A 25,939-nucleotide genomic window follows, 5' to 3' on the forward strand; every position below is an offset into this window, starting at 1 on the left:
CGCCCGGGACTCGTACCGACTAAAAATTCCAAAAAATAAACACTCGGAATTTTATTCTACTAGTCGATACAGTTAATGTTAATGATAACATTTCTCCAAGAAACATTAGGTCTTGCACTCGTCTGTCGTACAAAATATCCATAATATCTAATATTTAGTACTCAAGATTTTTTTAGACAAGCCAAATTAAAGAAAAGTTTAGTGTCTTTTTAAAAATAAAGGAATGTCTCCTTTAAGTAATATGAGCCAACTTAAGGATTTAAGGTAGTTTTCCTCCAAGGCCCGAGTTATTTTTCCACACATAATTCTGGATAACGCTGCGCTGAACGCTCAGTTTAATTAACAAATATCATTAGAAACTCCCTCATACTTCTGTCCAATTTTGGATAACACTATACGGCTCAATTTCCAAAAAGCAATACTTAGTAACAATCTCCCTCACAACGGTAATCGAAGCAGATTGGGTGATTGATAAATTACTAGACATTCAATCATTAGCTTTCGAACAACAACGCGCGTAATGGAGGGTACGATGCGGCGAGATGATAAACAGAACGATTACAAACGCAACACAGATAAAACCTTAAATGGTACATTTCAGTCTTATGTAACATTGAAATAAGATTGAATTTTGTCTTACGAGTGTAATTTGTTTTTTCACTGTGCTGACTTTATCTTAATTGTGATACGTAATGTGACTAATAAATAATCGATCTTTTGTATATCTCGCAGAATACGTAGGACAAGTGAAAGCCGAATCAGTTGTATGTTTCAGAGTAAAAGCTGGTATATTTTTATACAGGGGGTCTCTCAGACATAGGTACGTAGGTTGCCCTGAAAGTTTCGGGAATTGGAAAAAATACGCGTTTAAATGAAATAAAAGTACTTTTATTGTTTTTCAAAGTATTCTCCTTTGTGTTTAATGCACTTTTTCATTCTCTGAAACCAGTTTTCAAAACAGTTATTGAACTCTGAACTGGGGGTTGACGAAATGGCCATTTTATAAGCGTGGACTGCTTCTTCCGCGATCTGAAAACGCTGACCACGCAACCGATTCTTTATTTTCGGGAAAGTAAAAAAATCGTTGGGACTTAGGTCGGGGCTGTACGGAGGATGGTCCAGTAATTCGACTTTTTCGCCCTTCAGATAGTCGTTTGTTTTCTGAGCAGTATGAGGGCTGGCATTATCATGGTGTAGTATAATACGGCGGTTAGGGTTATTTTTTCGCAGTTCAGCAAAAACAATCGGTAAACAAACGCCTATATACCAATCGGCATTGACAGTTCTTCGATCTTCAAGAGCAATAGTCGCCACGTGACCCGATTTGGAGACAAACGTGGCTACCATTTTTTTGATCGTGCTGCGAGAACGAACAACTTTTGTTGGCTTCGGCTCGTCTTCGTAAACCCATACTCGAGATTGGTTTTTGGATTCAGGCTCATATGCGTAAATCCATGACTCGTCACCTGACACAATACTAAAAACGGCAGTTGAGCTTCCTCCATTAAATCTTTTTAGGGTTTTGTGGCACCAATTGACACGGACCGTTTTCTGGTCGTCAGATAACAAGTGAGGAATCCACCGGGAAAACAACTTCCGCACGCCCAACTCTTGGTGTAAAATAACTTGTACCTGACTCATTCCAATGCCTAAAGTCTCCTGAATTTCCCGATATGTAACATGCCTATCTTCTTTTATCAGTTGGCGAACAACATCGATGTTTTGATCGGTAACGGCAGTTTTCGGTCGACCCTCACGTACGTCATCCGCAAGAGACACACGGCCACGTTGAAATTCCGAATACCACCTGTATATTGTCGTCTTCGAAGGTGCTTCACTACTAAAAGCAATAGTCAATCGGTCTCCACATTGTTGTTGTGTTAATCCACTTTTAAAGTCATAATAAATCATTGCTCTAAAACTTTCGCGGGACAGCTCCATTTTCACCAGCGACTCAACGACTTTAAAAAACAATTGAAAATAGAACATTGTTTTTTTTTTCTAAGTGGCCAGTGTTTTCGAATAATGAGACTATGCTTGTAACAAAGAGGTATAACACATGTCAAATATACGTTCCTAAGTATGCAATTCCCGAAACTTTCAGGGCAACCTACGTACAGTCGCCATCAGATATATCGGAGCGGCCAAGGTGCTCAAAAATATCGGAACACGCCTCTATTGTCAGGGCGTTAGAGCGCGTGTTCAGATATTGTGAACACCTTGGCCGCTCCTATATATCTGATGGCGACTGTACTTTGTGAGTCAATTTTGTAGGTCATAGAAATTCAATTTTGACTGTAGGACCAATCCCTAAACTGCGAATGAAAAAGACCGATTATTTACGAAATCGTAAAACTTAGAAATACTACTCCTTCTGTTTTAGCCTCATAAACACTGAGTTCTTACCAACTCTTATCTTTAAAGGGTATGATGATTGATGATTTAACACGAATAAGATTTAACTCTTATAGCATGAACTCATCAACAGTCTTTTTGTTCTCATTAATTAACCAACTAGAATAAGAGCTAAGAAATTACCCCACGTGTATTGTCCCGCGAGCGACTCCATTTTATTTTTTCATTTTAGACCCGCTCTAAAATGTAGGGTAAAATGTCTGTAAATGCCGTCCTGTAGGTCGCCCTAAGTTTTGGTGGGCGGATCGAGTGGAGGCAGATCTCCGGGAGCTCGGCGTCAGTGAAAACTGGCGTGATTCCGCGCAGGACTGAGTAAAATGGCGTGATCTTGTGTTGGATGCTTCGAGCAACACCGGCTTCCGACACGTCGGAAGGGAGAGGCCCAAGCAATATCTTACCGTACAAATCTTTCTGCCATTTTTTGCGGGGGGAAAGGTGCACACAGTCGCTCTTCTCACACACTTACATACAAAATCTTATCTGTAATGACGACACAAATACATAGAAAATGACACACGTCAAAGACAAATCTTGCAAACCTCGATCTCTTTTTGAGTAAGGACGAGTCAGACACTGACACATTTTGGTCGAAGAATTTTATTGTATTCTGAGAGACGAGAAGTCGGATTTGTCGCTCGACCATGCAATTTGTACTGGGCGAGCAAAATCGATAAATCCAACAATTACATGAGACTAAAATGTAATAATTGTGTTATAATGTAATTAAATGTATGATATGCAAAAAAAAATATTACATGTGAAATGTAACACCTTCTTTTTGTAAATTTGATGTCCCCGACCTCTTTTTACAACAAAAAACCGAGCAATTAGGTATTTTTACTGCTGTGTTCACGCGCGCGTCTGGATTCGGTCTAGTGTAAAATCCGAGCGCAACTAGTTGTATTACCCGCGCTAGATCAGTTGATCTTGTACCTAGGCAGAGGGGAAATAGTGCGAATGCCGCCTCCCTTCCGTGTTGCTCGAAGGTTGGATGCAAAGACTCATTTTCGGTCATCACGCCAAACTAGTAAGTAAGTATTTTAGACCCGCGCTCGCCCGCGCATGGCCGGTCCCGCGCCCTAAAATGGACCTTAATACAGACTACGTAGGCCCCACCGCCGAGCATTCATACTGCGCCGCGGACCCGCTTGGTCACGCTCACGCCCGTGCACGCCCGCTCAGGCCCGCGCACACCCGCTTCCGCGGCGTAAGTGTAAGTGTAAGGCCTGAGTGGACGCTCGAGTTGAGCGTGCAGCGGGGCGGGGCGTGCGGTGTACATGTTAAACAAATGCAAACGTATAGGAGCAGCCTTAGTGCACGCTGCTCAAATCACTTGTGAGCCCGACGCCACGCTGCACGCCCCGCCGAACGCTCCGCTTCGAGCGTCCAGTCAAGCCTTACAAAGCTTTACCAGTTCATCATTCCTCCACATGGATTATTTAGATTATGTGTATGGTAATTTGATAAGAGGTTTTAGTAGGTAACATACTTGTCACAGGGTCACTTCTGCTTTCATTTGGATCGTCAATCTTTAATGGACCTTAATGTCATAATCACACCATAGAAATTTCAATAAAAGTTTTAAACTACTTACTGCATTTTAGTTTCAGGCTACTGTTGACATTCACCCCGAAAGAGAATGCCATGTTATCAGAGAGATACGAAACACGGGCTATTACAATATATGAAATACATAGACTACTTCCCACAGACATTGCATTATGAGGCGTTTGGGAAGACATGCTATAGAGTCCATCTAAGCTAACTTTGCATCGGCTTGAAGTGTGAAAGTGTCGTTATAAACGTAAAATTTTCGTTGAAATTTGACAATGATGAAATTACCATACTTTGTTATTGCAAATGCCATGATAAGTAAGTTTGGTCCGGCGATCACCAATACGTAGTAGGTATTACGTAGGCGGTCTTTATATTAGTGAGCTTGGTCCGACTATCACCAATACGTAGTAGGTATTACGTAGGCGGTCATTATATTAGTGAGCTTGGTCCGACTATCACCAATACGTAGTAGGTATTACGTAGGCGGTCTTTATATTAGTGAGCTTGGTCCGACTATCACCAATACGTAGTAGGTATTACGTAGGCGGTCATTATATTAGTGAGCTTGGTCCGACTATCACCAATACGTAGTAGGTATTACGTAGGCGGTCTTTATATTAGTGAGCTTGGTCCGACTATCACCAATACGTAGTAGGTATTACGTAGGCGGTCTTTATATTAGTGAGCTTGGTCCGACTATCACCAATACGTAGTAGGTATTACGTAGGCGGTCATTATATTAGTGAGCTTGGTCCGACTATCACCAATACGTAGTAGGTATTACGTAGGCGGTCTTTATATTAGTGAGCTTGGTCCGACTATCACCAATACGTAGTAGGTATTACGTAGGCGGTCATTATATTAGTGAGCTTGGTCCGACTATCACCAATACGTATAGTTCGTTTTTTTTAGCATTAGAAAAAAGGTAAACAATCTAGATGTGTCTTTTAATTGAAAAACACGTTTTAAAAATTAGTCACTGCAAATATGTAACAATTATGAATCTAATACGATCATTTATATTCTTCTGCTTTCATAAGTAATAGTTACTGATTTTTAAAAAGCGTTTTTCAATTAAAAGACATGTCAAAATCGCTTACCTTCTTTGTGCTTCTTTCTAATGCTAAAAAAACAAACTATAGTAGGTAGGTATTACGTAGGCGGTCTTTATATAAGTGAGCTTGGTCCGACTATCACCAGTACGTCGTAGTACGTCGATACTAGTATTACGTAGGCGGTCTTTTATTTGTAAAATCCTACGCCGCAACCCACACTAGTGAATTGTATCCTACAGCATTTTTACATTACATTTAACTGAAGCGGTTAAAAGGTTACATGCGACTGATTTGTATCATGTTTATAAATTAATGTACATTCTGCTATGAACTCAGCGTAACTGCTTTACCAACCGCCTATGATAAGTGGTATACCTATACATAGCCCACGTTTACATTTAGAACTATTTCTTGTCGATATTTGTAATTTACACAAGAACATCTTAAACGTGGAAACTGGACTGAAAACTGAAGCGTTTCACGGGCTATACAAACGCATTTTATTTCGTGTATTAAAACTTTTTTCTGCGTTTTAAGCCAACCTAAAGGGACAACGCTAGACAATTTTTTATTTAATGGAATCCTACCAATATGTGATGACCGGGTGGTCTGTTATGATCCATCTATTAAGTAAATCTGTGATGCAATTGTAGGTACGGTATCTATATCTAATCAGTCATCTCATTAACTTGATAAGCACTTTGATAGGTAACGCGGGGGACATAATCTGGCACAAACCGTGCGCGATGATAGGTCTGGATATTCACATACGTAAACAAACCAATTTGCAATTATGAAGTCCTTTTGAAGGTTAAGTATGGCCGCAGATTTTGTCTGATGTACTTTCGAATAAAGAATAAAGCCTTTCAAAGATCATATACTGGAAAATTTGGGACAGATACCGCCGTGGCCGGGTGGCCAAGAGGTCCAGGGTTCGGTTCCTGCCTCGGCCACTGGAGGGCTTGGTCACTTTTTTTTAGTATATATAGGTAGGAGCATTTTCGAAAAAATATCGTCTTTTGGGTTACCTATTTCTACTCAGAATCACGATCCCTATGGATTTGAAAAAAAAAAAAGTTTTGTGATGCATTTTCATACATAATGTATGAATAGTCACAAACTGACTCCCAAATTTAGTATGAAAAACTGGGGACCCATTTTTTCTTTCTTTTAATCAATAGTCTTCATGATTCTTAGTAAAAATAACCCAAAGGTTATTTTTTTCGGAAAAAGTAAATGGTATACAGATCAGATGTAGTGCATCAATATTTTTCATCGTATTTTCACGGAAACGTACGAACGTGCTTTGCTATTTCAGTCAGTCTCGGTACAAAAAGTACTGACGTTGACTGAAGTAGCATGACAAATAGGGTAATTCGCCCGTAACTGGCCGCCCTAAACTAAAAATGAATTCTATTCACCTATGAATAGGTGCCCAGTTATCGAAAAATCTGGCCAGTTATTGAAACATTATACTAAAAAGAATTCTGTTTATAGGTGAATAGAATTCATTTTTAGTTTAGGGCGGCCAATTACTAAAAATGAATTCTATTCTAACTAATGTTTCCGAGAAAATACGATGGAAAACAATTATGCACTACATCTGTACACTTTTTTCCGAAAACCCCCATATGACTATTTCTGTTGCAGTTTATCATCGAGCCAGTTAACTATTGGTAGCCCCTACTGCAACGAGATAAGCTAAGATTCACTAATTATCAGTACATAATTATATATGCCTCACCTCCGGCGCCATGTACCGCTTGGTGCCGACGCGATTAGTCGACGGCACGTCCACTGAATCGCTGGACACGTTGTGCCGCACCGCCAGCCCGAGGTCACCGATCACGCAGGTGAGGTTACTCTTCACTAGGATGTTCTTCGATTTGAGATCACGGTGGGCGATGGCTGGCTTGCCTGTGCAACAGTAACGGATTTTAACAATGATAGTAACTGCGCGTCATTGTTACACAGTTTTCTGAGTCATTGTGCCAGGCGTGGCTCACTCCGCGATTTCGTCGCTTTGCTACAGGTAGTAAAAAGCTTGTTAGAGAGTGAGTCTTCTGTACCTAGTACTATTATTTAGTACTATATCTGTGATTGTGCTTGAACAAAATATATAATAATAAAAATAATAATTGTATTAACGAAATTTCTGGTCCTATCTGTACAGGGAGCTGCAAAATGCATGGGCACGTTATCAAAGAATTCAATTATAAAGTAACTATGCCATCCTGCAACATGACAGTATGGGTGTGTTGTGTACGCGAGGCTGGCTGCGAGCGCCATCTTGACTAGTGGCCGTGGCCGAGTCCATGGCACCGTCAGGGAGTCGAACAGCGGATAGGTACTGTCACCTTTAGTGCCGACGATGTCCATGTGCAGATGCGCCAGGCCGGTGGCGACGCTGAGCGCCATTTTGACGAGCGTGGCCGAGTCGATGGTACGCGCTGTGAGGAAGTCGAATAGCGACCCGTTCTCGTGGTAGTCGGTGATCAGCCACAGCTGTGTCCATGTGCCGTTGTCTGAACAAATGAAGTCGAGTCATCATTCCCTTTTATTTATGTGGAACAATTATTACTTATCTTGACACTTGTAATCCCAAATAGTTTCAAAGTTAGGCACTTTATCAAAGGCTGTATTCGGATTTCTTGAAAAAGCAATTATCCAACTTAAGAAACATGATATATTTACGTCTACATTTTATCTACTTTGCCAACTGTGCTTCCATCGGGATCGGAGCAGCGGAATGTTAGATCAACAGGTGACCTTACCTTTATTATCAGCAGCGATGAACCCGAGTATGTTCTCATGTCGCAACATGACAGTCTGGTATATCTCGGCCTCGCGGAACCAGGAGCACTCCTCGCGCGACGAGAATATCTTCACGGCGACGTTCTCGCCCCGCCAGCGGCCGCGCCACACCTCGCCGAAGCGGCCCTTGCCGATGATGTCCACCAGTTGGATCTGGCGGGCGATGGAACGTTGGACCAGTAGGGGGAGACCTGGCAAACCGAATCCTATGAGTATTACGCGTATATCTCCAACTAACCAAAAATGTCAGTCACACACTAATATAGGTTTTAATCTATTTTTCCTGCTTGTGATAGTTAAGGTCATTAGAAGTCGACAATTTCAGTCGAGGAGCAAATAAGCCTACCATAAGATATTACCAGACTTGCAAATTGATTAGATCAGGGGTTTCCAAACTGTGCAACGGCGTTGTTTTAGGGGCATTGGGAACTATTATGCTCACTTCGCTGGCTCTCGATTTTAGGGCTACAAGCAGGTGTCTTCATTTCCAAAAGAGTCGCACGTAATTGACTCACCTGATCCAGATCCAGAGGTCGTCAACTCAATCATATCCCTGATAGTAGCCGTTCCCCCCAGTATCGGATGTCTCGGTTCACACAACGAGTCCTCGGCGGGGAACAGCGGCCTGGAGCCCAGGCCTCTCTTGAGCATCTTTCGCGACCTCTTGGCCCACCAGAAGCTTATGGCGGCGCAAATGCCCAGTACCATGAGGCCAATGATCCAGGGCACCACTTGCCATGCCGCCGCGCTGGGTGTCGTGTCTTTGGGAGAGTAACATGTTATTCGGGGCTATTACGTTGTTCCACGTTAAATGCTCAATTCAGTTGCGAGTAAATTAGATATTTAATAAAAATGAATTTTATTACGCAGTCTGACATACTAAAAACTAGGTTATAATTATAACTAAAGTAATCATAAGACAACAATAAAAGCAGAAATTGTCGCAATTTTATATAGCAAATATAGCAATCGATTTAACAGTACCTACAGTATATTGAAGTACAAATTAACTTTAAAATATAAAGAATAAGAAGTAAGCGTCCGCATAATTTAGGGTGCGGATAATAGAGGCTCTACTATAAGAGTAAGGGGTCATCCATTAATTACGTCACACGAATTTCAGGGTTTTTTGACCCCTCCCCCCTCCTTGTCACACTTGGTCATATTTGACAAACCCCTCCCCCCTGGTGTGACGTTACATTTTTTCCACGAAATCGGCAAATCAAATTAAGTAAGTAGGTATTATTATTATTTACTTTATCGAAATAATTTTTAAATATTGGTAATTTTATAACCCAAAACTGATTACCTATGAAAGAAATTAAACTAATAAAAACGATTATCGTTCCAAAAACTTGTAATTGAACTACAGTACAGCGAATAAAATAATTTAAATAAATTTTCGGCTACTGATGAAGTTAAAGTGACGTCACAAAGTTTGTGACTCCCCCCTCCCCCTTGTCACAACATGTCACATTTTCTTGACCCCCTCCCTCCCTAAACGTGTGATGTACCTACCCTAAGACTGTGTCACTGCGTTGGTGTACACACGTGCTCGGGCTCCTTAGTCAGAGAAAAGCGTTTTCGGTGGACGTGATTAGCATAATTTTTACCTGTAGTGATAGTTTGGTGGATAAGGTACTAACACACACGGAAATAGGGTAAGTAATTAGCGTAATTATGGGTAAAACCGACCCCCCTGATAGGGGGGTCACCGACGCCATCATACAAGGTGATTTGGACTCACAAAAAACAAATGAGGGTAAGAATGCAAATTCCTCCCTTCACGAGCCGACGCCCATGGACTCCCAAATTACCTCGAACAAAAGGGGATCGGAAAACGATACCGTTTCAAAGGCCAAAAAAGCACACCCCCCGGGGGATTCTAATCAAACAACATATGTGGCCCCTGGCTATAACGATTCCGATCCTCCACTAAAATACTCAGAGGCAGACAAAGGACCGTTCGTAGTTCACATTAACAGAGTTGAGCCAGACCCTTCCGCGGGATTAACCTTACAAGCACTTAGAGTAGCCCAATTATTACACAAAAATAGAGTCGATGGTATTATCGAAGGATCAATTAAATCCCTTGGACGTAATAAAGTATCTGTGTCTTTCAAAACGGCCGAGTTGGCTAATAATTTCACCAAATCAGACAAGCTGTCTCAAAACAAATTAGCTGCTTCCATACCAAGGTTTCTTGTTACTCGAATGGGGGTCATCCAGGATATCCCCACAGACTGGACTCTTGATGAAATTGTTGACGCTATCAAGTTCCCCTCAAGTTTCGGTTTCCGCATCATCATGAAAGCTAGAAGACTGTCCCGTAAGGTTCACAGAGAGGGCCAGCCACCAGAGTGGGTCCCCTCCAAGACAATTGTTATAACCTTTCACTCTCAAGACCTTCCGGAAAAAATATATCTCTTCGATATGGCCATGCCGGTAAAAGTATACGACCTCCCCATAATCCAATGCAGGTCATGCTGTAAATTTGGTCACATTGCTGCTAAATGCAGATCAAAACCCACATGTTACTGTTGTGCTCAAAATCACACGGGTGAATCATGCAATGTTACCGGTGATAAGATTACCTGCATTAACTGTTCAGGTCGCCACAAGGCGACTGACCCAATCTGTCCAGAGCATAAAAGACAGAAATCCATCAAAATACTAATGGCTGAAGAAAATCTAGGTTACCTGGAGGCCTCCAAACGCTTCCCCCCAATACGTATGAGCTATGCAGAAATGTCCCAGAAGATGTTTGAACCCCCCCCTAGATTCACTGGAATGGCACCAGCGGTACATTATGCTCCAATACCTAACTACATAGAAGAACCCGCAGGTCCTTCTCAAAATCTTCATAGGTCCTACACCAAAACAATATATAAAGCCCCTAAACCCCGCCAACCTCTCGCCCCATCTTACAACATGCGGGCACATAGGGACATTGTCAGAGACCCACAGACGGCTATGCCTAATGGGTGTGCCCTCAACAATAATGATAACAAAGGAGATGCCTCCCAAAATGAATACCTTCTGGAGACCCTCACAGCAGCCTTAGTCAATTTAGTTAACTTAATACTGAAAAGTGGGTCCACACTACCGAACAATGTTATACATCAACTACAGCCTATACTCCCCCTTATCACAAAATATGGACCCCAGGATCCTTCAATGGAATTCACAGAGTGCTAACAATAAAAAAACCGAAATAATTCACCTAATTAACAAATTCAAACCTGTCCTTTTTGCCATATCTGAAACATGGTTCAAGCCTGGCTCTCGTTTCAGGATCCCAGGGTATGCCTGTTTTAGAGATGACAGAAAGGATGGAAGAAATGGTGCAGGGTGCGCCCTGCTCATCAACAGAAATTACACATACACAGCCTTCCCCCTTATAAATCACAGTTCAGAACTCTTTATTACTGCTGCTAAAGTACTCAACATTACATTTATATCAGTTTACATTCCTAAACCAAATAGAAACTTAATAGAAGAACTTCAAACATTAATATCCAGCGTTCCTGGACCATATATAATACTAGGAGATTTTAACTGTAAAAACACGCTCTGGGGCTCCCCTATGTGCGATTCTAATTCGTATTTCCTATTAAACATGGTTGATGAATTAAATTTATGTGTACTGAATGATGGATCAAATACTAGGAGGGCATCTCCGCTGCAAAACCCTAGTGCTTTGGATCTCACTCTAGCTTCCGCAAACCTGGCCTCCTTAACCTCTTGGAAAGTATTAAACAATACATATGGCAGTGATCACTTCCCTATATTATCCACCATCCTCAGACCCTGCCCCCCGGCTCACATACCCCAACCACTTCTAAAATACAAAACGGCCCAGGCGGACTGGAATAAATACTCCTCTAACTTAGAAAATAGAATAAAGGCAATGCCTGAAATTAACCACAATAATTTTACAGAATTATACACTAATTTTATAGAGCACATCTGTCAGTCTGCGGATGAATCTATTCCTATGAAAAACACAAAATCCCGCAAGATTCCTTCTCCCCCCTGGTGGGACTTGGAGTGTACAAATATAATAAAAGACCGTAAAAAAACAGAGAAAATCTACTCTGAAAATCTCACTATGGAAAACTTCCTAAACCTACAAAAAACGAAGGCTAGATCCAAGAGGCTGCTTGCAAAAAAAAAGGCTGAAGGGTGGTCCAGTTTCTGTAAGTCCCTATCTCCAAGGTCGCCATCTTCACTAGTATGGAAAAAAATAAAGGCATTCCGGAGGAATCAAACTTTTAATGACTCTTTATGCAATGATACTAATACCTGGCTACCAGCATTTATAGATAAATTATCTCCTCCCTTTGTTCCAAATGAAGACCTCTTCCCGCAATCCATACCAGGGGACCAGACCACAGATAAAATGAATGACCTTTTCTCCTACCCAGAATTATTATGTGCTATGGACCACCTAAAGGACTCCTCTCCTGGCATCGATGGGATACCGTTCTCATTTATAACCCAATCCTCTAAAACCACCAAAGAGTACTTACTGAAAATAATAAACCATGTTCTCATCACCGGTACTGTTCCCGAACCCTGGAAAACTCAAATCATCATTCCTTTACTAAAACCCGGCAAAGACCCAAAAGAAGCCTCGTCATATCGCCCAATAGCACTTTCCTCAGTTGTGGTTAAAATAATGGAACATGCAATCAAAAATCGTATAGAATGGATTCTTGAAAACCGTAACATACTGGCTAACTCGCAATTCGGATTTCGCAGGGGTAGGGGCACTGTTGACAGTCTCAGCATTCTAACCACAGATATTCGGCTGGCCTTTAGCAATAATGAGCAAACTATAGCGGTTTTCCTGGACATTGCAGCAGCATATGATAATGTCAACTTCTCACTACTTAAACAAAAAATGGAACGGTTAAATATCCCTTCAAGATTGACAAATGTAATTAGCAATTTGTTTATGGCCAGATACATATGTGTCCGTTCAAATGGCAATGTTCTTCCGCCCAGGCCAGTATGGCAGGGTCTCCCCCAAGGGTCCGTCCTCAGCCCCATTCTATATAGTCTCTACACTTATGATCTGGAACCCACGGTAGACTCCTTCTGCAATATTTTGCAATATGCGGACGATATAGTCCTATACAAAAACTCCTCATCGTTTGCAGACTGCTCGTCCCGATTGGCCTCTGCCCTGTTCTACCTAAGAGAATACCTTGAAGCTCATGGACTCTCCCTATCCGTCCCCAAATGTAAAGCTGTAGTATTCACTCGTAAAAAAAATATCCCACCTATAGAACTCTCCTTGGAGAGTCAAGAAATTGAAATTGTTAACTCGGTAAAATTTCTGGGAGTTCTGCTCGATTCTAAAATGACTGGTAAACCCCATTTGGACTATATTGCAAAAAAATGCGAAATAAGTATTAATGCTATGCGCTCACTGTCTGGCGTACGATGGGGGGCTCATCCGTACACCCAGAAAATTCTATATAATGCTATAGTTCGAAGCCACTTTGACTATGCTAGCTTCATTTTGGAACCCTGTAATATGACAGCACTGGGCAAACTGGATAGAATCCAGGCTAAGTGCCTGCGAATTGTGACTGGTGCCATGAGGTCATCTCCAATAAATGCTCTGCAAGTGGAATGTCTAGACCCCCCTCTTATAATGCGTAGACAGTACTTGGCCGATAGATTTCTTATGAATATAATACAATATGAGAATCATATTTAATTACACAAACGGGTCTACCGCGATATAATTTCATTGTTTTTACCTTTAATTCCGACGTTTCAGCTGAGTTGCACCAGCTGTGGTCACGGAAAGACTGACGTCCCAACAAATGTCAACGGAGATATTAATAAAACACCACTAAACTACCCGAAATTAGTTTATAAAAATGTTCGGGGTAGACAAAGAAATTGCAGCTACCCGTTAAAGTTTAATGTTTATTGTCCACGGCACGACACGCAACACTCACAGTATCCGTACACTGGTCCGAAGATATATCCGCTGGTTTCATGTGTAATTAAATATGTGTACAAAACGCGAGAGTTTAAAGTGTTATAATATGAGAATCACCCACTGCTAGCAAAATGTAAAGCCCTAATGGATATATCTCCTGACTCTAATTACTGGAAAAATAAAGAACTCCCCCCATTAATTAAATCTTACAAAAAATACTGCAATATAAATTCCTACCAATTTGATAAGAATCAAATATTCTGCTTTAATTACGACATATTAGTCTTTCAACCCACAGTCGTCTTAGACTTGGGAATTTCTAAAAAAACTCCCAATGCAAACACAGTATTTAACCAAATTATGGACAGACAATTTAAGGGATGGCTACAGGTTTACACAGATGCCTCTAAAATAAACCCAACAGAATCTGTAGGATCAGCGGTATGGATCCCAAAATATAAAATAGTACTTAATAATAAAAGCCCCCCACAAGCCTCAATATTTACCGGCGAAGCAGTCGCTCTATATGAAGCTATCACCTATATTAAATCGCATAATCAAGACAAAAGTATAATCTTGACTGATTCTCTGAGCTGCCTACAGGACCTGAATAGACTACCATTTCACTCCAAGGATAACTTCTACCTTACCTTAAAAATAAAAGATAAACTTAGAGAATGCCATGATGCCAATTTGCAAGTAGTCTTGGCATGGATCCCTAGCCACTCAGGCATAACTGGTAACGAGGTCGTGGACCAATGTGCAAAATCTGCCATACACCAGAGTTTCGCTTCTGACCAAAAATGCTTTACTCGAGACATAAGATCTTCGATAAGATGTCTTCTTTTTGAAAATTGGAATAAATCATGGCAGCTCTCACGTAGAGCCAAGGGTCAACACTACAGTAACTTGCAACCAAATATCCCTCCTAAACCCTGGTTTTTCAAGCACAAAGGCTATTCTAAGGTAACAACTTCGAATATTATCAGATTACGACTTGGTCACATTTGGTCGCCAGTGCGCCTGGCCAAGATGCGAATAAGGGACAGCTCGATCTGTGAGTGTGGACTGGACGAAGGTACTACTAGCCATATACTTTTGGAATGCCCCTTAATACGTCATCCAATATATGATTTTCTCCCACGTGAGATAAGCCGTCCAATAAATATTAACTTCCTCCTAACCCTAGTTTATTCCACATTTGGTGATATTTTGAATAAATTCCTAACTAAGAATGAGTTCAAACTGTGAAGTATGGTATACTGACAGGTGATGGATCTAGTAAATGTTATAATAACCTTAATAATATATACATACATATATCTATATACATACACAACAAACGTTGTCTGGTTTATGACGTCTTTAACTATTGGAAGTGGTCGTGTTGTCCGTAGGTTGAATGGCTTGTGTTTGTTTGTAGGGTGGATGGATACTCAACCGAACACCGTATATACATCACCGACGATCTATATCATACTGGCCGTGTGTTATCCAACCTCGACACTGGCGGAATCATCAAGCCCTGATGGAGCCATAATACACAAAAATTGATTGACCTACCCTAAGAACTAGCCGAGTGTACGTGAGTCAGAGGGGAAGTCGTTGTTCTAAAGTTGTCGGAACGCGACCGTAAGTGGCCCCGTCTCCGCCGCAATTACTTCGAGCACTATCGAACATTTCATGTATCATACATAACCCTAGGAGTATTGTACTTAGTAAGTACGATACCCGTTAATGATACCTATCGTGACTAGTTTGAAGAACTGTCGTATCTTGTTCTGTCAATAAAAATAAAAATGTGGTAACTATGTATGGTATGCATACAGATTTACTGCGTTTTAACTTTGAGTAGCAGTGCGAGATACGAGATTTTTTCAAAGTAGTGTCGCTATGTTTAATAAAAAATAATACTAATTCGTTTAGTATCAATTTATACTGCACAGTGTTATCAATGTCCATTTAGCAAACGACAACATAATAATACATTTAAGATTAGCGAGTTTTTTATTATCCCTCTGATTATAATTGTGAATTAATTTGAGACTCCTTAAACCATGTTAATTTTATCATTATCATTAACACAAATTCATAACAATTTATTCAATGAGTTTAGGTATGGATTTGTTTTTTTATCGTCAACGAAAACTTATAAAACTTGACCCGGTTACGACAGACAGAAATGACTAACCTAGTTTTTAGTATGTAATCAAATGGTAACACAATAGGAATGTTAAATATCGAAAAAGTTCAAGTTCAAGCACAAGATAAAATAATAATAAAAAAACGTTACCTTTGCCGCACTAGAAAGAAAGTATAATTAAAATTATTGTTGCCATACGTCCAAGCACTTCATGTCGTGAAGTTTTTACATTTTAATAAGTTTACACACTAATACACACATAACGCCCACCACAATGCGAAGCACACAAACAAAACGAAGCAACTGTGAACATCATGCACATTAATTTTGAAACCGATTACCATAACCAATATATCTATAGGAACACATATACATGATACATGACACTTGAATGTTATATATTCCTGCTGGACTAACTATTCCCATATTTAAAAGGGGTACACCAATTTTGATGACGTCATTACGCTGAAGTAGCAGGCTTGCACTGCACCACTGTCTCCCGGCAGTTATGAGGTCCTAATAAACATGCCCATAACATACTAAAAGTTGGTAGCGGTTACCGGCTCTGATCAATCTCTTCGGCCGTTTCCCTTAAAAGGCAACTATCATCCGTACCTATATTTTACAAAACGTTAAAACTATGTAGTGAGATAAACTATCATTTAAGGTATTTACTTATTTCTGCGTAAATATGTCTAGAAAAGGGAATACAATTGGGGCGGAAAATCGATTTATAGCTAAGTTTCGTTCTTGGGAAAACTATTTTTGTCCAATTGTACGGGGCTCGGTCGCTCTTTTCCAATAAGACATTAAGAGAGATGTACATTTAAATTTAATATATTTAAAACTATTCATAATATAATTAATATATTCATAAGCAAATATTCTCGACTATGAAATTCAATGAAGATCGAAAAATAAGCATTAGGAACAGCGTGCCAATGTTAAACTTAAAACTTTGCGTTTGAACGGGTTTGCGCACCGTTGAGACGTGCACTTTTTGTATCATAAAAACGATGCCCTAGTTCACACTCGTACTAATTACGGGGAATATTTTGTTGATTAATGAAACCGATGATATTCATGTATTGGTAGTAGAAAATCATAACGTAAAATCAACCTTAGGTTAAACTTAGAATTTAAGTTATTGACATGCGATTAGTATTTAAAAATAACATGCTTTAGAGGAAATCCGGCGATGATCACGTTCGTTATGCCCCAGTAATGGTAGTTCGAGACATACCTATGAATTCGCCTTCGCATTCGAGCGGCGTCGACATCCCTCCATGCCTAGTTATATATATATACATCCTTTAAATATAAAACTTCAAATAGAATAGTAAGAAAAAGCTTTATACCTTCTGTATATAAACTCATTTGGAACGACACGTCCAAAGCTAATATACAGATTGTACTTAGGTTTTAATTACGATTCAGACGAGCATTCAGCATCGTCATTTCATGCGAATTTGAATTTGTTCCATATCGTTTTTTGTTCCCAATGATGTAACATTCAGGGACATGGACAAGACAGTACAAGAGCCCTTTTGTACCTATGAGGGCCTACCTGGCTCGTCGCTTCGGTTACAGAGGTCCGTAGAGCAGCAAAATACATCGCCCTTCTGACACCATATAGGCCAGTCCCCGGGCGGGAAAACCGATTCCTGCTCCCAACATCTATTCAAATCAATAACATTAGAAACATGTCTAACGGGTGATCAATGCCGGTCGTCTAGAGGAAGAAATTTAGTGTAATTAGAACAGAAATAAAAAAATTAAAAAACAACTCTATTAGCCATGCACACTCGCACCGGGGCTGCGGAGACGCGGCGCTCATCGACACACCAACTTCGATTATAATCAACCTCTGTTTGCGTTTCAGAATTAATAGGTAGACATAAAATCAAATGGCCTGACGAATGGTATGATGAGACGACCTGTCTTATCCGACCACCTTAACCTCTCGTGTGCCGTGATTATTTTTTTCTAATATTTTTCTCGTACGCGGATTCGCTCTCGCCCATACGAGGGCTTAAGTCTTAAAAATAAGCAAACTAGTTTTAAAAGTGACGAATGGCCGCGTATATGTATCAAATCAGATGCGTTTCAATCCACCTATGGATAAATAGGTATGAAGGCGGTTCCTGTACGGTATTATTTGTATTGAGATTATTATTGTACCGACAAGAGGATTCTATTGATTTTTTTAATAAATAGAAGCTAAAGGCAAGCGAAAAGTGTGAGGCGCACTTCCAGATTTTGTAAACAAGTTGCTGTGTCATTTTGTGCTACATCGGACATAAATGTCATTATGCTACTAGTTCAAGCCGATATCCTCCCGGATAATGTGAGACAGTCAATGTAACTCAAGTTTGAAATGATGGGTGTCGAGGAGCGGTACGTGATCGCAGCGCAGACCGCGCGCGTAGCCGCGGCACCCGGTTCACTAGAGTACCTACGGTTAGGAGTGTCTGTGTACCGGCAAGCGGTGCGGTTAGCGTCACGGGCGCTTGCCTACCTGGCGGCTTCGGCTGCAGCTGCGGACGCATATCGCGATTGCACATGTCACGACTGTCACAACACTGTATCACCACGGACTCATTTTTAGCCTTCGTCGTGGAGCAACCGAAGGGGTGCTCCGGCGGTATCAGTGCTTTACGGTCCATACAGCTGCGTCGCGGGGAAGCCAGAAATCATGTTTAGTAGGTTAAAGCGAAAACCATGGCACACTCGGAAAATAGTTTTTGTTAAAGACGGCACATCATTCAAAACTAACGGGCCGGCCCGGATACTTAGTAGATAGGTACATATTCTAATCAGGAAGCGATGTTAGAATTGGCATCTCAACACAAAACTTATAGGAAATGACGATGCAATTATGATTCTAATAGTACATCAAAAACAAACTCAAAATCGGCATTTTCCAAGAAGTCACACGGCCTGGAGAGCTTACCCGTGAGAGGGGCGGAGCGTTGGCTCGCTATTCGCTCTTTGGAAATCTCATCGGAATTGCAGAGATCGGTCTTACAGCAATAATTACTTGGACTCCTGCATGGTAGCGGGTCGTCCGGGGGTAAGCCATTTAAACAGCTTTTGGACACCTCGCTATAGGCCAACCATTACATTAAACACGTGTTACAGTGCACAAGCCACATCTATCAATTGCAGGTTTGTGTTGATATTTATTGCCAATGGTTTGTATCTTTGTGTATAATTTTGATTAGATTAGTACCTTTAAGATCAAGATAAAATTCAAATAGTGATTTTGAGTTGAGTTGAGACCCAGTATAAATTTGGAATAACACAACCATAGTGTCGGTGAGCACTGAATGTAACGTGTGGCAACTCACCGGTATTCGTATTTCTCGACGCCGTCCTTGAGCGTGGTGGAGGCGAAGCAGAAGCCGTCTGTCTCGCAGGTCTCGTTCTGGCAGCTGGGGCCCGATGTGTCGCAGTAACATTTTAAGCCTGACCAAATCCAAATAGGTTTCAATTAGAATTTCTAAAGACTTGTTTAGGCTTGTCAAACAGACAAGTAAGATTCTTATTAGATATTTTCTATATTTTAAAACAGCATATAAAACTTCTCCATTATAACAAAGTTTTAATTCTTATGGATTAATGGTGTTATACATAAACATGATTGAAGCCTTAATTAGCTATTTAATTGTTTGTCATAATCTGTCATTTTGACTTATGTATTTGTAAAAAAGGGATAAAGCATAAATTGACTAATTGAGGCTTGTAAAGTTTTATGAATAAAAGGTTAAGGAATTGTTCACTTAACCCTATGTTCAATATATAAATATCTTAAAATTTTACTTCAGAGCCAAATGGTTATTTAGTCGAAATCACTTTAAGTCCGCCTGTCATCTCATCATTCATTTTAAGACTGCATTTCGTCTTTCAATATTTTCTCTAAAAAGTTACAAAAAGGGCTTTAATCACAGCCGTTACGTACTGCCATGACTAAATAGAAAATAAACCACAAGGTACCTACTGTAGACACTGGCCTAAACTCTCCGCTATAATGAAATACCTAGCAACTATCATGTTGCATGTGCTATGGCTCATGTCAGTATGTCAATCAAGTCTGGACTGCAGGCATACATGAATATCTTGGCACTGGCAAGGTCGCATTCATCTGAATACATGTATCTTGATAACATGAGCATGTTTAAATTACATATTCACCCACAATTTTCTTAGTGAAGGGATTGATTCTTTCCCGCAAAAATAAGTATTGTTGATAACCAATTCAATAGCAAATCTGTAGCTTTTCATAAAACTCTTGTTATCAGTTCTGAACCATTACTGAGAGGTTTGTTACAAAATTATAATCAGTTTCAACTCTGCCGAAGCCATCATGAACTTTTGTGAGTTAAATTTGTCCCGCTTCCTGATTTTTAATTGAGCTAGAACTTTGCAAACTTATATAACTTCATTCCACATTCTAGTTCAGAGCTGAAAATGTAAGGTTTAGGGACAGATGCCAGATTAATATCATTGCTATGTTTATATAATAAGAGATTGATTGCTCAAATTTATCCAACTAATCTATTACAAAATGGTACAAATCCAAACATTGTTATTGAATTTGCCAATTAACTATAATTTTCGTATGTAGGATATAAAAACAAGTCTTAAAATTAAAACACACAAAACTGGCTCAAATAAAAAAATAATACAAAGCAATAACTCTTCATTTCATATTTCATCTGCTAAATTGTAACAAAATAAGTCAAATAATAAAGCACATGTTAAAAAAAACATGAAGTGTCAGTATAATGTTATACAAAACTAATATGGAACTTAGACACATTAATATGTGCCAACATACATGTTACTGCGTCTTATACCAACATTCTTCTTGTGTTTTTTTACCAGTTATTTAAAATATGAGTAATAGGAAGACTGTGAGAGGTGTAATAAAAAAAGCTGAGTAAGTAATTAACTATTCAGGTGACAGTTTAATAAAAAAACATGTGTTTAGTATAGAACTAAATAATACACAAAACGTTTTGCTAATGCATGTGTGTATTTTTGTAATACAAAAGTTACACCCTGATTCCTAGCATATCGTCGGGTGACAAGCAAAAGTCACTAACACCATTGAAATTATTGGACAATAAACCGTGTTACAAGTGTAATAAAGTGCATTGTTACTTTAATTTTTTGATAGTACTTAGCATAGCTGGGCATTAACTCGTTAATCCCTTAATCGTTAATTAACGAAGTTAACTTTTCGAGTAACGGATTAACTTTTAAGTTAACTTTAAAAACCTGTAACGGACTTGTTAACTTCCGTTAACTTTTCTTAAGTCCGTTAATCGTTAATACCTAAGTACCTACTCACACCAAGGCCGCGCGCTGCCTCAAATATAACACTAGTATACCTTCGAGTGCTGCTGTGAAACGCCTGTTTTCGGCGGGAAAAGATATTTTTTCTCCAAAACGGGCGTCGCTATCAGACGACAATTTTAATATGCTCATGTTCATGAAGGGAAACATGCACCTTATGGGCGATGCTAGCGAATGATATTTTTATTGGCTATGCTATTATTAATTAGTAATGATTACCATGTTAATTAGTAGATTAGTCTTTAACAAAAATCAAAATTTATGATTATTTCTTCTAGTTTTATTTCTTATTGCGTATATTTACGATTTCGAGTTAACGATTAACTTTAACTTCCGTTAAAACTTTGGTAAAGTAACGTTTTAACGTTTAACGAAGTTTACTTTTAATTTAACGGATTAACGAAGTTAACTTTTTGATTAACGGTGTCCAGCTCTGGTACTTAGTGACTTTTGCTTGTCACCCGACGATATATTAGTGAAACATGGTCATAACTGCAAAACTTGGCAATAATTGTGATGTTATATAATTATAATACTCCCAAGTATAAAATATATTAGAACAGAAAGTGATGATATTAATGTTTCTAAACAGAGGAATATTACATATATTACAGTTTTGCATTGGCAAATGGAATCACAGTAATAATTGCAACTTCATTTTTATTTACAAAACAAACAACATGTATGACGTACAGTATTTGTTGCACAGACTCAAAAAATTAATTAAATTTAGAAATTAACTGTAAACATTGGCCATACTGGTCAGACTTAATTTATGCATAGACTTAAGGTTATTTCTGAACACGACGGCCGACTAAAATATAAAGATGCATATGGCAGAGATACGCACGCGAATGCCACAATTGGCTCATAACTTGTTTCTTGCAGCGGCGACCGTGATTGACCATAATTTCGTTAGCCTAGCCTCTTTGTAGCCTATCTATAAAAATATACCTACAAATGTATATAATATAATTTTATCTTAAGAGCGTCGAAAACATTTACCTTCTACAGGGTCCAGCTTCCGATAAACCACGAATAACAGCAGCAGCAACCACTTTCGGCAAATATAGTTATGCATGATCACATTATTTGATTGAAACATTACAATCTAATGTCCAGACACGACAAAACACATATTATTGAAGCACGACAAAACAGCAATACGGCCATTGATGTCTAATACGAACATGGCTTATTAGTATATTACACATAAACTGTTTGAATTGTTTGCGTATGAGCGGAATTCCGCTGGTTCAACACACTGACTAACGAAAATACATTTTTAAAACAACTTGTAAAATCAATGTGAAAGAATTTCCTTGATAGACGGGTCGCCTCTCCGGTGAAGTGAATGAATGAATATTATGAATACCTATAGTCATAGTCTGATATACTATATGTATGAGTATACAATACACTTGTACACGGAACGAATGAAAACACCAAAAACATGAACAAATCTAAAGCCCGCTACACACTCGCGTTCGCGGCTTCGCCCGCGATTCACGCGCATAGTCTGGAGGTGGCTTAACAGATAAAAAACTCGTGGCTCCCGCGAGAATGAAAACAATTATGATTACGACCTTCCACATGAGACCCATAAGTCCATCTCATTTTGCCGCAAAAATGAGTCCTGTACCTTTACTGTATGAGTCATAGTAAGTCACGTTTGTTCAAAATACACCTTCTAACATCTGCGATACGTTATTTCATTCTGACTATCGCTTCATCTCACTCTGTTGGGCCGCAAAGGTGAGTCGAGCCGTTTCATTTTTTCTGATGTTCATCATCATCATCATCATCATTTCAGCCTATATACGTCCCACTGCTGGGCACAGGCCTCCTCTCATGCGCGAGAGGGCTTGGGCTATAGTCCCCACGCTAGCCCAATGCGGATTGGAGACTTCACATACACCTTTGAATTTTTTCGCAGATGTATGCAGGTTTCCTCACGATGTTTTCCTTCACCGAAAAGCTAGTGGTAAATATCAAATGATATTTCGTACATAAGTTCCGAAAAACTCATTGGTACGAGCCAGGATTTGAACCCGCGACCTCCGGATTGAAAGTCGGACGTCATATCCACTCGGCTACCACCGCTCATACTCGGCTACCACCGCTCATCTGATGTTGGTACTTCGTAATCATTCTATTTTCATAATTTTATAATCTTGACTGTGTGTAACAATGCAATAGTATAGTATTCTGCATCTGTGGATAACATAAAGTTTCGTTAATGGTATCGTGAGCTGAGCGTGTTGTGACTGAAGTTGAAACATTTGTTAAACTTCGTTACACCAGTGCGCTGCCTGTGAACAGTCTGCGATAAATGTATATATCTGTAATAAGAATACATTTCTGACCTATTGCTGGGACTCGATCTCAAAACAAGTTTCAGGTCAGTACCTATTCCAGTTTTATAGTCTTGGTTAGCGTTTACCACGCCCTACAAGCTAGGGTGCGGTCTCGTTTCGTATTCCATGATGCGTGACCTAAAAACAGACCTTTTGTTCTTATTTTCACATGATTCAATTAGCTCTTTCCGAATAACGCTGAATTTCTTTGTCCATGCGCATCTCAAAAACCTATAAGTTGACGTAATTTTCTTTCTTCAACAGGTTTGTTAGACCATGTCGGCTTCTGATCATCCCTATTACTTTACAGGGAACGGAACGTACAAAGCCATAAACCCTTTAGTGTCGCGAGTGGGAGATTTTACCCCATTCTATATAGCCATTGCCATTAGTTCTGTAATACTGGGGTTGATTCTTATTTTGAACGTGGTGTGCTGCTGCTCGAGGTACTCTGACTACTGGCTGGACCGACACACGGGTAAGTTGATCCTACTTATATATGTTGAAACATGCTTAAATAAATATTACAAGACAATCTTACACAAGTCCACCTAGTCTTAGGATTCTAATATTGAAGTTTACTCATCTGCCACCCTAAGCAAAAAACTGCAGTTTGGCAATCTAGTTCTTGAAATAATCTATTGAAACAAAACATGGTGACCTGTGCCAATGGCAATCAATCCTTGAACATTTTGACCATAGAAATTAGGATAGGTTACTTTGTACTGCAAAATAATTTAGTAACCGCAGCCCTTAAAGTATGTTGGATTGTTGGAACTGCCATATTAATTTAGTAACCGCAGCCCCTAAAATATGTTGCATTATTGGAACTGCCATATTACTTATTAGATTTGTATAGGAAATTTAAGCTTTATTTATGATACTTGATTTCGATTATGACTGCAAAAAAAAATCGATTTTTCAAAAACCATGTTGATTTTTTTATTTTTTGTTTACATGGGCATTATTAGATCCATAAGTATTTAATAAACACATTAAAATTAACAACTTGATCAGATAAAAGTTACATTTTGTATGGCTTCAGTGTTCTAAAAGCCGATTCACCCATAACTAGCTTCTGCCTTTGAATTTGTCTGCATGGAATGATGATGATGATTTATAAAAACTATTCTATATCCTTTCCGGGTCTCAATCTATCTTCATACCAAATTTCATTCTCGCAAACGGTTAAGTATGAGCCCCGATGCAAATTAGTTCGTCTAGTTCCACACAACAATTTAGTTTATTGTAATAAATTTTACACATGAACATAAAATGACCCAGTAATGGGAACCATAATAGTAATGTTTAATCTGGTTCATTTTGATCGTATAATAAAATTGCAAGAGACTTTTATTGCTGAAAAAATGTACTTTTCAAAAACATTGTCCAAATCATATTGTCCTCTCCTACAGCACTGCTGCTTGCATGGGCTCGAAACAAAATTGTCAGTACTATGGCAGAGCCGTGTTGCTTTCTGTAGTAATAGCCCTTTTCACATCTGTTATATTCCTACCCTTCAAATAAAAATAATGAAATGTTATTTTTTTTCTTTCAGTACAAACGGTATTTCTTGTATTTGGATTTAGTTATTGTAGAATATTACCATATAAAATTAAACTACATTAGTATAAGTATTAAATATTAGTGATTTATAAACTAAAACATTATTTTTGTACAAATGCGACACCTCAAAAAATGGTCTGACTAGACGAAAACATATGCATCGGGGCTCGTAGTTTAAGTGTGAAGAGGTAACAGATAGATAGTTACTTTTGCATTTATAATGTTAGGAGTGATAATTCATATTGATGTGGGGAATTGAAATGCAACTGCTCTGTAATCTGGTGTTCAGCTGTATAAACTGCTAGAAAGTGGGTCACCTGAGTCTAATTGCCAGATTACTGGGCGTGGCAGATTGGCGAGCGCCGAATATTCAGCGCCTACTGTACTTATTTTATAATTTTTATGCTATTTTAGCAAATGTGATATTTTCCGGCAACATGGACCTAAAGGTGTTTTTAAATTGTATAATAATTTATTTCCAGGAAACCGTTGGATTGTATCCATCTGGTCCACCACTCCGCACAAACAGCCTCCACTTGACTTGACCGAGTTAGAGAGCAACTACCAGCCGGTCCACTACGTCCAACCATACTCCACGGAATACCACGAGGAACACGGCCGAGGCGACGTCCCTCCGTCCGTCTCCACTCAACCACTGACGTCCTCTCAAGAGTACCTAGAGTTACATAAGCGTGAGAGTGACATATAA

At 39.4% G+C, this 25,939-nt stretch overlaps 2 protein-coding genes and 1 long non-coding RNA gene across 4 annotated transcripts in view; 1 reads left to right on the forward strand and 2 right to left on the reverse strand.

The window, feature by feature from the left end:
* LOC134804070 (TGF-beta receptor type-1) overlaps positions 1 to 22,652 on the reverse strand; it is a 34,065-nt gene extending 11,413 nt beyond the window's left edge. Inside the window, exons 1-7 of one of the 2 annotated variants that reach the window (XM_063776971.1) lie at positions 22,313 to 22,652; positions 19,297 to 19,414; positions 17,514 to 17,623; positions 8,357 to 8,602; positions 7,802 to 8,032; positions 7,385 to 7,552; positions 6,772 to 6,944 (exon numbers count right to left, since the gene is read on the reverse strand). In XM_063776971.1, coding sequence (XP_063633041.1) covers positions 6,772 to 6,944; positions 7,385 to 7,552; positions 7,802 to 8,032; positions 8,357 to 8,602; positions 17,514 to 17,623; positions 19,297 to 19,414; positions 22,313 to 22,412 — 1,146 coding nt within the window. In that variant the 5' untranslated portion in view covers positions 22,413 to 22,652. Of the gene's footprint in view, positions 1 to 6,771; positions 6,945 to 7,384; positions 7,553 to 7,801; positions 8,033 to 8,356; positions 8,603 to 17,513; positions 17,624 to 18,464; positions 18,617 to 19,296; positions 19,415 to 22,312 lie in introns of both variants that reach the window. The other variant, XM_063776970.1, reaches the window with a different exon arrangement.
* The window catches only part of LOC134804163 (uncharacterized), a 157,235-nt gene that overhangs the window by 11,413 nt on the left and 119,883 nt on the right, over positions 1 to 25,939 (reverse strand). The gene's annotated exons all lie outside the window — the stretch shown is intronic.
* On the forward strand, positions 23,929 to 25,939 carry LOC134804138 (uncharacterized). Its single transcript, XM_063777083.1, has 2 exons — positions 23,929 to 24,142; positions 25,713 to 25,939. Exons 1-2 carry the CDS (start codon positions 23,941 to 23,943, stop codon positions 25,937 to 25,939), a joined length of 429 nt encoding a protein of 142 aa, XP_063633153.1. The 5' UTR covers positions 23,929 to 23,940.

Source organism: Cydia splendana, chromosome Z (assembly GCF_910591565.1).
Source record: "Cydia splendana chromosome Z, ilCydSple1.2, whole genome shotgun sequence".
NCBI lineage: Eukaryota > Metazoa > Arthropoda > Insecta > Lepidoptera > Tortricidae > Cydia > Cydia splendana.

Coding starts and splice junctions, on each gene's coding strand:
- LOC134804138 (XM_063777083.1), top strand. CDS start 23,941: ATGTCGGCTTCTGATCATCCCTATTACTTTACAGGGAACGGAACGTAC. Junction 24,143..25,712: donor CTGGCTGGACCGACACACGG/GTAAGTTGATCC, acceptor ATTTATTTCCAG/GAAACCGTTGGATTGTATCC.